Below are 13414 nucleotides of genomic sequence, written 5' to 3'. Positions count from 1 at the left end.
AAGGGGAAGATGTTGAAGAGGTCAGGACATGGATGGGAGATGGAGATGATAAAAAGCCCAAGTACTGAGGAAAGAAATGAGAATTCCCTAGATTCTGGTGGAATCAAGGATGGCATGGAAGACAACATAACTAAAACAACTGTGGAATTTTTGTCATGAAACAAAGTTTTAAAATTATAGTAAGCTTAAAAATAAGATATTCCTAACAATGGTATTGGCCACCTTACGGGTAAAACCAGAATAATTCAAGCTGGATTATTTACAGCTTTTTGATGCCATTCAGTCTGTGCTCATGTCACAGAGCAAAGAAGGAACATTCCCAGGGGATCTGGAAGCCCTTTGCCCTTTCCAAACGCCTGAAGTCCCGGTGGGTTCCCTGAGCCTGTCCAAAGTTAGTCCCAGCCCAGGCGGGTTAGTCCTGCACCACGAGGGCCCAGCAGGGCCCCTGGAGCTGCTGCAGTGGGAGCAGAGAGCAAAGGGAGCTCAGCTGAGCTCCAGCTGTCCCTGGTGGTGCCCAGCACCATCCCCAGCCCCTCCCTGCCCCAGCAGGGGCCTGGCTGCACAGGAGGGAAAGGAAAGAGTGAAGAAAAGCAAGGGGAGTGTGATGAAAATGAATACAAGGAATCCACAGAAATGTCCTGGGACAGAGGAGATAGAGATGCCTGAAGGAGTCTGTGCATGCAAACTGGAAATGTCAGGGTGACCTTGGCACGTGCATTAGAGCCCTGGGTAACAGCAACAGCAGCAAACCCCGCCTGGCACAGAGCCCTTTCCATGCAGGATGGGTTAGTACATTCCCAGGTTACACAAAAAGCTGCCTGACCATGCAACAGCTTCACAGAGAAAGCAGAGATGGATCCCATCTCCCCCCAGGAAGGATCCCAGCCCCACCCTGAACACTTGGATGATGCACACGGGGATGGCTCAGCTGGGCCAGGGCAGCAGCAGCTCAGGGACAGACTCAGCTGTTTCACACAGCCCTGAACCACTCCTGGCCTGACTTCATCCAACTTCCCTTCTCCAAACATCCATTTCTACTCAGATGATCTTTGGAGAAGGAAGGTGTTTAGTAACTCTTATCCAAGATAAAATACCAAATGAAATTCCACTCTCCAGGAACCTGGGTCAACTGCAGGAGTTGGATTTTTGTCCAAAGAGTTGTGAAATCTATGGAGATGTGCAGAGACAGCCCCAAAAGCCATATGGCAGCACATGCAGATACTGAGGAGCATTTACTGCAGTTGTTTATATGCTGGAGACCAATAAGCAGCAGCACTGCAGAGAAAAAAACCATTGAGGATTCCCCAGCTGTGCTTTAGGACAGGAGCAGGAGGAGCCCCAGCGGCCGGGCGCAGGCGCGGGCGGTGCTTACGTTGATGTCGCAGCGCTCGCCGGTGTAGCTGGCGCTGCACACGCACTCGTAGCGGTTCTCCGAGTCCTGGCACGTGCCCCCGTTCTGGCACGGGTTCGGGTCACACTCGTTTATGTTGATTTGACAGCTGGGAAGGAAAGAGTGTATTAGAATTGTCATGTATATTCTTGTGCCATAGAACACGAGATCACCCAGTCTAAAAAAGCCTCTTTTGTTTGAAAAGCCCCAGTGCAGCTTCTCCAGGTGCTTTCTCTGGAGTCAAACAACTTGAAATTCTCCCCTGTTCACACCAGCCCTCCTGCTGTGGTTTCTATGGGACTGAGGCCAGCACAGGTCTCCAGCACAGCTAGTGTGCCTGAAAAGACTCGGAAGCAGTTCTTGCTACAAAACCTGGTGTTGGCAGCTCTGAAGCCTCCCTGTGCTCCAAGCAACAGCTCGTGTTCCCATCAGGAGCAGCTGTTTGACTGGCACAAGGCCTTGGAGGAGGGTGAGGCAGTGGCCCTGCTCTGCCACCCCCTTAGATCAGGACTGCAGCACTGGATCCCAAAGCAGCACTTACTTCCTTCCAGTGAAGCCAGGCCTGCAGGAGCAGTTGGCTCCCCAGCTCTCAGTGATGCACCTGCCACCGTTCAAGCAGGTGAAGTTCTTGCCACACTGCTGAGGGGGGAACGGCCACCTGGGGAGAGCAAGGGACAGCCTTTGGAGCATTCAGGTTTTGGGGAAGGGCAGAGTGTTCTGGGGCTCAGGGGGAATGGGGCCAGTGAGGGTCATAAACACAGTCCTTGGTATTTCTAGGAAGGGGTTTGACATAAGTGAAAAAGGGAATAGTCTCAGAAATCATCCGTAACATCAGAATATTCCTTGGATCACGCCCTGGGAACAGACAGGAGCTCTATCAGTGCTCAGACAGGTCTGTTCTTGCTAATGAAAATATAGGCAGGGACAGGACACTGCTGGAACAGTACAGCCAGGCCCCAGGAAGGATAACTGTCTGTCCCAGCATGCAGCAGGAACAACAGGAAAATCATCCTGAATAGATCAGATAACTGAAATGCAGCCATGTCAGTATTTAACTCTGTGTTCCATTTGAACTTGTTTAAAATCAGCATAGGAATATGGCAGAGGGGAATCAAGTCACAAAGACTTGAGTGCTAGAGGAAATGACAACAGGCCAGAGTATGTGCCCTTCAAACAGCTCTGAAAGGTAGCACGGGGGTAACCCACATCAAAAGGAAGGATCCTTATCCTGTACGAGGCTGAACCCCTGTCAGTGAGGGTTTGGACCTGGACAGCACCTTCCAAGTCACAGCAGGATTTAGGTTCTTTACCTACGAGATGCTTGCAATGAAAAATTTTCCCAAGGTGTCCCAAAGTAAAAGCCCAGTTTATCTGGAGGTTCCTCTGCCCCCTGTACCAACGCAGCCCCAGCACTTACTCGCAGCGAGGTCCGGAGTACTGAGGGGGGCACTTGCAGGAGTACCCGTAAACGCCATCCACGCAGGTGGCTCCGTTCAGGCACTGGTGCCGCACGCAGTCGTCCACGTTGATGTCACACCTCTTCCCGATGAAGCCCCGGAAGCACTCGCACTGGAAGTCTGCCACGGCATCCACACAGTCCCCGTGGACACAGGGGCTGGGCTGGCAGTCGTCGATGTTGGCCTCGCAGCGCTGCCCGGCCCAGCCCGCGCTGCAGCCGCAGCGGAAGGAGTTGAACAGGTCCTCGCAGGTGCCGGCGTTGAGGCAGGGGCTGGAGGCGCACACGTCGGCCCCGGAGCAGCCCAGCTGGACGCTGCCCGCGCCGGCCCGCTGGAACTGCTCGGCCTGCGGGTACGGCTGCTGGGGCGGGAAGGGCAGGAAGATCCCCCCGATCTGCACCCGGCCCAGGCAGCCGGTGAAATTCTCGGCCAAAACGACCGATGCGTTGCTCTTGAGGAAGTCCAAGCTGCCGGCGCTCCCCTGCAGAGTCACGTTCACGGAGCCGTCCAAGCGGAGCAGCCAGCGGGACGAGAGCGCGGCCGGCTCCTCCATGGACACGGAGACGCTGTGCCAGGCCCCGTCCGTGACGGGCTGCGGGCTCACGAAGCTGACACCCTCGATGCTGTTCCCACTCCTGATGTCAACAAGCAGGGAGGAATTCTTAATGGCTACCTGGAGGGAATCCACCTCTTCCACAGCCCGAAGCAAAACAGCATCTTCATCCCTGGTTCTGAAGTCCATGTGGAGGCTGCTCAGAGTTCTGGTCACTGATGTGTTGGTGGTAAATTCTACGGCAGCATAACTATTAAATGTTGCATTAGCCAGACCTATAAATAAAGGGGGAGAGCACGAGGGATTTCAAAGACAGTTGGTGTCCTGTTTGAGCCAGACCAATGGCACACCCCTGGCAGGTTCTCTCCCTAAGAACCCCTAAGCTTAGTGTGAGCAGGATTACAGGCGAGCTGCTGGCAGCCTTAAAGCTCTTCCTGTTTACAACTGCACCTCCTGTAATAATATCCAGCTCTTAGGCAGCAATTTTTACTCCTCAGCTGCGTTCTGTCACACCCAGGGCAAGCCCACAGAGCCCATGCTGCCTGCAGCAGTAGGTACCTGGGCACCACTCTGTGTGCTCCTTGCAGCATGTGTTTGTATTGTTTTCAACAGCACAAACTGGGAACATTGATTGTAGACAGGGAATGGGGGGATTTTACCAACACACAAGCAGGAGAACTTACACACATATCCTGCCACAACATCTATGCAGGTGGTGGCTTCAGGACATGGGTCACTTTCACACCAGATTTTCTCTTCACAAAATTTCCCAGTGAAATTTGCTGGACAGCTGCAATGGAAATCATTCCAAGTGACAATGCATCTGCCACCATTCTGACATGGCTCAGACTGAAAAACAAAACAGGGGAATTTAGGGGCACAGTAATTCATCTAGAGGTCTAAGAGACTTTGGTAGAATTGTGACGATGAAGATGAGAACAAGCAGCATTTGAATCAAGACTAGAGGGAAATTGAACAATTACTCAAGAGCAGTGAGGGAAGCACAAGGGCCTCTGTACAAGAAATTCCTGAGCCCCTGCTCCCCCCTGTGCACAGCACTGACCAACAGAAACTCCAGCAACTAGGCAAAGAACAAGGCACAAAAGCACAGGTGAGGAATGGATGAAACAAACTGTGATGCTCCCAAGAAGCTCACAAAGTTCTGTCACAAGAAGGACACCCCTAACACCACAGGTGTGACAACACTTCAGAGCACCACAAGCAAGAAGGGCAAGATTAGGGGGTATGGCCTCCCCATCACCAGGTGTGGCACAGAGGAGAGCCAAGCTCTGATCCAAGGGCACATGGAGACAGCTCCTTCTGTTGTTGAAATGGCAGATTCCTGGGGAAGGGATTGTTGTGCAACTGGAACAGGATGAAGGGAGGGGCTGGCAAGATTACAGGTTAGGGAAGGGAGTCTGGAACCTATGTGGGCTCAGCAAAGTGGAGATGGGCAGCACAAAAGCCACTGCCCAAGTTCTAAAACCACAAAAACAACAGGGGAGCTTGAGAAAACTCAGTGTTTAAATCATATGTAGCATATTGAGTGAGGTGGGAGCACAGAGAACCATGTGTTCTTCAATACATCAAAAACCTCCTCTTTCTGGTATCAGCAACAGTCAGACTTCTGTGTAGTAACAGAACTACAATGAACCCCTGCACACACAAACACAACACAGCACATACCTTGCAGGTGTCATCAGAGATGCAGCCATTCACAAGACTTCCAGTTTGAGTCCTATTGAGTTCCTCTGGCAAACTGTCATTCTCCACCTGGAAAAACTGTATCTGGTGGCTGTTGAGTTGGATGTCCTGCAAACAGCCCTTGAAATAGCCCCCCCACAGCTCAGCACTGTCGGGGTTCGGGTGTCCCCCAATGAACACTTCAGAGCCAGCTCCCAGGGCTTGTGCTGGCAGCTGCCCCAGCTCCACGAACGTGTCTGACTGCAGAGCACCAACAGAGCCTCCCCGGAAAGACAGGGCTATCAAATGTCTTCTCCCATCAACCACATTCCCTGGAAAGGTCACAGTGTCCGTAGGGGACATCTCTATGCTCAGCTGGCCATCCCTCAGGTACAGGGTGAGGCAGGGGCCTGTCCCATTGCAGCCCTGCAGTAACAAACCATCGGGCTTCCGGCTCCGCAGGAAAAAGGAGAGGTTGAAGTTTGCACCAAGGCTGTCAGAAAGGGTGAAAGAGGCAAAGCTGGTGGAATTCTCTAGGCCAAATGTTGCTGCTGGGCGCTCTGGAAGAGAAAAGAAACAAACTTCAGCTCAGAGATAAAGGGAACGCAGCTGGCACAGGGATGCAGCTCCTTAGGAATGGGGCAAAGGTCTCTTCTCAGTGTTTTCCACACGTGCCAGGGTAATTAATGATGCTCCTCCCCACAGGTCTGTGACACTAAGAAGTAGGTGAATGTGTCCTTGCTTCTTCTGGAGGGCACAAATTCAAGTATCCAAGTAGCATGAGAGTGAAATACAGGTCTAACAGAGTCCTTGCCAATCCAGCAGATTTACTCAAGGACTTACTCAAGCAACTCAAGATACAGAGTTGCTTTTAAAATCTGTAAATTTGGTAACAGCAGTACTTGTCATATTCACACTACTGCTCAGAAGGGTTGAAAAAAACCCCAATACTAATACAAGCCTTACAGGAGCAAAAAATGCAAATAGATACAATTTTAACCGAAAATTATCAAAGAGCTTCCTTCAACAAAGCAATACATTCCTATTCATCCCAACTCAGAACCTCAAGATCAACTTTTCACAGTAAAACAACTTCCCTGCTTCCCTGCATTCACACAGATCTGTTAAAAGATGAAGTCAGAGCCTCTGGCTCTACCAGGAACAACCTGCACCACAAAACTGACAGTCATTCCTGCAGGAGCAAACAGGAAAGGGATCAATTAGGATTTTATTCACAAAGGCTTTTCCTTTATTTTTCCCCCTGCTCAAATAGAAAGTCCTGTTTCCAGAGCTAACATCCAAGCTTCTCCAGTACCTATGGAGCTGGCAGGTGTCAATCCCATGGCACTTACCATATGAGCAAGCTGGGCCTCCATAGGGCCTGGCACAGTCACACCTGAAGGTGGCCCAAAGGTCCACGCAGAGCCCTCCGTGGGAGCAGGGCTGGGAGAGGCACCACTCGGTGCGGTCACAGCCCGGCCTCGCCGGGGACGGCTCCCCCAGCGGCAGATCCGCCGGCAGCACGGCCTCGGCGTCCACCTGCACGTCCTGCAGGCAGCCCACAAAGCCTTGCTGGCTGCGTGTGTTGTTGGCCAGTGGATCCTCAGCACCTCCAATATACAGGTTCAGGAAGGCTTGTGGGATCACAGCAGTGCCCGGTGGGACAGGAGAGCTCTGCAGGCAGACCCCGGCCTCACATGAGCCATGCCAGAGCTTCAGCTGCACCGCGCTGTGCACAACAACTTCCACTTTATGCCACTGGCCATCGTCCACTCTCAGCCCCTGCAGGAGCAGCGGGTACCCAACGTCCTCCCTCTTCAGCTCTGCATGCAGGATGCCATCCAAGAGCTCCAGGAACAGGTACTCAGCTTCACGGCCTCGGTAAAAAAGGACAGCGCTGGGCAAAGTGGTTCGGAAGCGGAGGGACACGCTGGCTCCTCCTGCGCCCCTCCTGCTCTCACTGTTCTGGGGCAGCTCAATGAGGAGATACCCTCTGGAAGCAAAGGAAAACGTTGTTGGTGTCGAGCACGTGGCATCATAGAAACCAGGCTGGCACTGGCACAGGTGCCCGTGGCTCTCAGCTTGGTAGGTTGGGATGCACAAGGCCTCGTTTTGGCAGTCGTGCGTCTGGCACCCAGTGAGCTGGACAGAGCAGTTCTTCCCTCCCCACGTAATGCCATCCTGGCCAGGGGCACAGTGGCAGGAATAGTCAGCAATGCCATCCTCACAGACAGCTCCATTCTTGCAGGGACCCTCCTCACACTCATTGATGTTAACAGCACATTCCACACCTGCGAAAGAGATTCAGAGATGGGATCTCACCGTGGGACTGGGACGCCCTCCCAGAGCCTGCTGGGCACAGCCCTCCCCAGCTCTCTCCAGGAGCAGCTGCCAGCAAGGAGCCCCACACTCACTCAGAGGGTCCTGTTCATGATGCAAGAGCAAGAAAACCAAACTTCTGTGTCCTCCCAGTTGCTATTTATAGAGCTTTGGCCTGTCAGCCCAAATCCCCCCACCTACTGCTGTCCCGTCCCAAGCTCAAACCCCACAGGCAGTCAATGTGCAGAAGGTATGGAAGGACCAAAACACCACAGACACGGAATTTATGGTTTTTTCTTAGTAGATTTGGTATGTTGAAAGGCCAGGTAGGTCTATAGATCTGGCTGGAGCATGTTCCAGGCACCAGTGTCGCAGACAGCAGTAAAATGGGAAGTTACTGGAAAGCCCCAGTTAAAAAAATCCAATTCCAAGACAACCCACCAGTTGTAAAACTCACAAAACCCAATTCATTACCAAACAACAAACACAACATGCTCCACAGGCACTCTGCCATGCTGGCACTAAGCTGATTTCAGTTCTGCCCAGTCCTGCAGAAATGAACTGGGTGAGGTTCACTGCCGTTCTGTCTCCTGGCAGCACATGCATCCCAATGGGGCTCAAGTAAATTAGCAAATCTGGCTAATGAAAATCTGCTGTCATTTTCCTGAGCATCCCAGACTGACAGAAGAGCCCTGTTCACTTTATCGAGCCTATAACATCGGTTTTCACTAATCTTCAGAGACAGTCCCACAGATAAACCAAGCATGGATTATCCCAATCTAATAGCATTACACTCGATCCAGCCAGCAAGCACAACGAGGGCAGCAGGAAGAAAAAGAAGGAATTCACACACAAAGGAGGGGAATCAAAACACAAAGGACATTTGTAAAGAAAAGCCACTAGACAGAATGTGCATGTCAAAGAGATTAGAGAGCTGCCTGGAGCAGAGAGATGAGGGGAGATGGGGCACTAGGAGCACTGGAGCTGGACTTGATGTGTGATTAAAAATAAAAACTTAGCAAAGATACAGGTTCTTGAATATTTGTAGTGATGGTTTGTCCCCTGAGCTCTGCAGAGAGATGAGCACCAGCTTCCAGCTCCAAACTGTCCAATTGTGCCAGGGTAGGGACAGAGCTCTGGGAAGCACTGAAAGAGAAATGCAAGGCTCTAGTTCTGCACTTTCCAGATGTGCCAGAGCTGTTCTGTAAGCAACAGCACCTTCAGCACAGCCCTCTTGCTCTTACTGTTGGGCTTGCTCAGCAAAGGAACAGCAGGGACAGGATTAAGACTGCAGCACAAAGCTATGAAGGAAATGTGTTGGAATAAACAGAGTATAAGGGACATCGCTGGGCCTGCAGAATCCCAGTTTGGGAGAAGATGGGTGGGTCTTCTTGGAGGGCTCTCCAAGCTGCAGGAGGCAGGTCTGCAGTCAGATTTAAGGGGAGAGGCTGTTGAATACCGAAAGAGCTTTAGTACAGTCCCAAATCCTCGAGATGCTGCTGTTTCAGATCAGAGTTGCTGATATTTACCAAGACAATGAGGGGAAGATAACATTGGTTTGGATAACAAAAGGAGAGATGCCGTGAATTTTTGCATTTCTGAGAAGGCTGGGAGGCAGGAGAGGCCCATTTTCCCATTCCACATTCCCAGCCTGAGCAGGTCTCAGCTCTCTCCTGGCACAGCAGCAGGAGCACCTGCCTGGGCTGTTCCTGTCCCCCAGCCCCCGGTGCCTCACACCAGGGGGGTGTGAGTCCCCAGGGTGGGTGCACAGCCCCAGGCTGGGGCTGATTAGACACCAGGCTTTCCCAAGGGATGCAGCTGGTTTGATTTCTCAGATTATTTGTTTGAAATAGGTGAAAAGGAGATTGCACAAGAGTTCTAAAAATCTGGCTAATGAAAGTTTTTTTTCCTGGAAGACTTACTAAGCAGTTATCTGGAGCTACATCACTGCAGTTTCCAAAAGTACAGATCATTTCCTGGATATCTGTTACTCCAATCTTCTCCAGGACATGGACAGTTGTGTCATTGCAGACCCACTGGGAAGTAGATATTAAGAAATTGTTCAACACTAATTGTTTTTTCTAAGAGCAGCATAGGCATCCCTTTTCAAGTTTATTTTAAAAAATAAATTGGGGACTGTGACTCTGTTCAACAAGAACAAGTGACAAAACCAAGCTATTCTCCTTGTAAACAAGTAGTACTCTCCTCTGTTTGCTCTAAATTTCATAGCTGAAATGTTTACTCCATCAATAGTAAAAGCAACCAATCTGATTCATTACACCATTAGGAGACTTTCAAACGTTTAATGAGTTCCTTATCTAGTTAAAGACTAACAATAGCAAAGCAGTGGAACCTGTTATCTGAAAATCAGACAAGTGGTATCTAAAAGGCTGCTATCTAGAGTCAAGGATTTCAAACATTCCCTTCATTCAGCAGTGTCTGAGGTAACAGTCCCAAGCCACAAGGACTGGCTCAGAAACACTCAAAAGTGGCTGAATTTTCACAGCCTCCAGTATATTCAAATACAAAACCTTCACCACACTCAGAGTGTTACTGCTGTGGTGGGAACACTCCTGTTTTGTAGATGCAAGTGTGATTAAATCCACACAGCTCACCACTGCCTGAATGGAGGGAATGATTTACTGGCTGCTGTTAATAAGCCAAGATTCATGGTATACAGAATAAGAATCATATACTTCAACAGATACATAAAATCTTAAAAGAATAAGCACAAATGAAGTGAAATATTCTAATTTAGCTGTCAGATATCAAAAAACCTTGAAGGACAAGGTCTATTCCTTGAAACACGGGAGTTCAGCAGGGCTGCCCGGCCAGCACCGCCTTGCCCTCTCCTTAAGGCAGCTGAATTCCTAACGACCTTTCCCTGCTGCATCCTAATTAGGGATTGTATTATGATTATCAAAAGGAAAAAGGAGGGGAGGAAGAGGGGGTAGGCAGAGAATTAGCCTCAACAAACGGACCCCGACACAATTATATTTGCACAATTACTGCCATTTCCATGGCAACCCCTGCTCTGCCGCTCTCCCACCGCGCTGCTGCTCGGGGCGGGGGGAGCTGGGGAAGGCGCTGACCACCAAAGGGTTCGTCCTCAGTTACAGCCACCAAACCTACTTCTCAATAAGGCAGCTTTCAATCAATAAAGGGAAAAGGACAACTGCAGAAAACATCAGTAAAAAGCCCGTGTGCCTCCAGAGCTCACCTGGGCACAGCCGAGCCTCGGGACAGCCGGCTCTGACACTGCCCCGCAGGGCACAACTGCAGCACGGGGACCCTGGAGCTGCCAGCCAGACCCGTGCAACAAGGAAATTCCTCGCCTTAAAGTTTCCAAAACAAAACTTTAGGTCTCTTCAAAATAAAAACATTCTTCCTTTCTAATCAATTCTGGTTCCTCGTCATGCCTCCAGGCACCACTGCTCACACACCCAGCCCCCTGCTCCGGGCAGGCACGCACACAGGCAGGACACACTGCAAGCACCGTACACATCTCATTACCTGCTAGCAGAAAAATTCCCTTCAGGATCACGCCAATCAGCACAGATTTCATGGCCGACTCCTTGTGGACATTGGTGACAGTAAAGGGAAAAAAAATGGGGGTGAAGGGGGGGAGGGATGACAAAAAAGGCTGGGCTGACAGGGCAGTGTGTGCAGGCGCTCGCTGGTGCCAGCCCCACGAGAAGGGATTGCAGCGAGCGCCGGGGCAGCAGAGCCCTGCCCTGCGCCAGGTCTAATCCAGCCCGGCTCTGACCCTCCCAGCTGGCCCCTGTCCGTGCTGACACCAGGAATGTGTGCTCCCAGCATATTCCTGCTCCGTGCCTCCCGCAGTGCCCAGCAGTGCCCACAGCCTCAGCCCAGCAGGGCAAAGCCAGGAGACAACCTCCCGCCCTTGCTGCGGCCCAGGTGAATCTGCTAAATTCCATGAATAAGGCCAAAATGTTCTTTTCATAGGCTAAGCCAAAAAGCTGCATTTCCACCATTGTGCAATATCTAAACGATAGGAACAAGGGGAGTTCCAAATGCAGAGTGAACCTGGGCCCTGCTGCACATTCACTACTGAGGGAATCAGGGTCCATCAGGCAGTTTTCCTTCTCCCTGTTCCAGTGATCTGTGAGCACAGACATTTCCACTCTGCTGTATTCACTAAGAAAAGTCTCAGGTTTTAATGACCATGGGTCTGTTTCCCTGAAGTCAAACTGGATGGAAAGAAATTCCCTGCATTATGCTGAATGTACGGGTTCAGACATGGCAGTACATAATCAAAACTCTCTCTTTTCCTCATCAGCCACCTTACTAAATTAGCTGTTGCAGTCTCCTTTTTCCTCTGTGGTTCTGGAGTCTGTTTTTATTTTGTTTTTTAATATAGTTACTTTCATATCTCAAAATTTCTGGAGGCAGAGTTGTATTTTTGTGTTGTAAGAACCCAGAGAAGTTTCTTATTTCTGTGAAGAAATGTTATCTGAGAGCCTTTCCCCAAACTTGGAGCCTCTGTTTGTATCAATGTCAGGTCCAAGCAAACAAAACCTCCCACATGTCACTGTCTGGAATCTCCATTAGCAGTATCACTAAGATATTTTAAAAAGCGTTCCAACAACTCCCTTAGCTATTTCACTTTTGTAATTTTACTCAGTTCAAACACGCCAGTCACTTTTACAGATACTTGAAGTGGGAGGGATATAGTGAGTATTTGTTTGGAGTCAAAACTTCTCAGATAGCCACAGACCTGTGCACACACACAGACCTATCCCAGCAGAGATTTGGAACATTAACTCTGTTAGCTACTCTGACCCTTCTGTTATTGTTCAGGAGAAAACAAACAGGCAGTTGTGCACATTCAGCCACTACTGCAACAATAAAGTGTAACAACTGTGAAAACTGCAGAAAATTCAATGTCTTCAAAAAGATGTCTATTTTGGTTTATGCACCCACACATTTATCTCACATACACACACAGAGTCTACCTGGACACTACTGCCTGGAAATCCATCACACCCCAATGCACCCAGCAGAGATTCTGCTCTCACCTGGCACCAGGCACAAGCAGGCTCTGGACTGCAGCACTCACAGCCTTCTGATCAGATGACAGGGAAGTCAAAAGGTCTGATTAACATGGAGCTGTCATCCAGCAGGGAGAAGAAACGTGGAGGGGAAGGGAAGGGAAGGGGGGGAGCCTCACCAAGTGCTGCCTAGCTCCCTTCAGCTATATTTACCAAAAGGGATTTGGTTGAAGGTGGAACAGGTCTCTAATCTCTTTAATATCTTAACCTTTTAGCTGCCCTTGCTCTAGAGGCTCTGTCTCTAAAACAAATCTGACTTAAGAAATACGTGCACAAAAAAATTACATCTATCCAAAGGTGGTTAGAAGGAAGAAGCATCTCCCATTTATTTCCTGACCCATGACCCAGGAATTCAAGCCCATTTGATCTGGGCTGGCACCCTTACAGAGTCACCATTTATAGCTGCTGCACAGAAGGTTTCTACTTCTTTAGGGAGACAAAGACATTACGGCTGAACAAAGTGAGATGGTCAATAAGCTCTCCAATTATACTGGGACACATTCACACCACATCACCTTCTGATTTCTCATGAAAGTAGAAGTGTTCCTCAGCCATGTGCAGAAGAGCTCAGAATGCTCCCATGATCACAAGGTGCCAGTGCCTGGGGCTGGCTGGCTGTGATGGCAGTGCCAGCTCAGCCCCCCTCATCGGGGCTGCCCAGTGCCACAGTGCCTGCTGCAGGACACAGCCTCTTCTGCCTGAGCACAGCTTTAGCTCTAGTGGGAGCTCCTAGGCCATTTAAAAGCTTTTAAAGAATGAATGATCCAAACTTCAGTGATGACATTTTTGCAGGTTAAAAATCAGTGTCCATGTCAAATGGAGGTATCTGTCTTTTTCTCGTCCTGGCCTAGCCTATCGCCTATAAATACCTGATGGACTGAAACCATTTGTGGGGAAAAAAAAAGAAAAAAAAAAGAGGAATTCATTTTGGTGGATTTCT

At 50.0% G+C, this 13414-nt stretch overlaps 1 protein-coding gene across 1 annotated transcript in view; it reads right to left on the bottom strand.

Annotated features, from left to right (window-relative positions):
- The window catches only part of CRB2 (crumbs cell polarity complex component 2), a 53965-nt gene that overhangs the window by 1814 nt on the left and 38737 nt on the right, over positions 1-13414 (bottom strand). Inside the window, exons 9-14 of the mRNA XM_041484010.1 lie at positions 6436-7374; positions 5087-5643; positions 4084-4249; positions 2808-3675; positions 1932-2048; positions 1373-1499 (exon numbers count right to left, since the gene is read on the bottom strand). Of these exons, the coding sequence (XP_041339944.1) occupies positions 1373-1499; positions 1932-2048; positions 2808-3675; positions 4084-4249; positions 5087-5643; positions 6436-7374 (2774 nt within the window). The remainder of the gene's footprint in view (positions 1-1372; positions 1500-1931; positions 2049-2807; positions 3676-4083; positions 4250-5086; positions 5644-6435; positions 7375-13414) is intronic.

Source organism: Pyrgilauda ruficollis, unplaced genomic scaffold (genome assembly GCF_017590135.1).
Source record: "Pyrgilauda ruficollis isolate IOZ18807 unplaced genomic scaffold, ASM1759013v1 scaffold62, whole genome shotgun sequence".
NCBI classification, from domain to species: Eukaryota; Metazoa; Chordata; class Aves; order Passeriformes; family Passeridae; genus Pyrgilauda; species Pyrgilauda ruficollis.
This window is presented reverse-complemented; position numbering and strand designations above follow the sequence as displayed.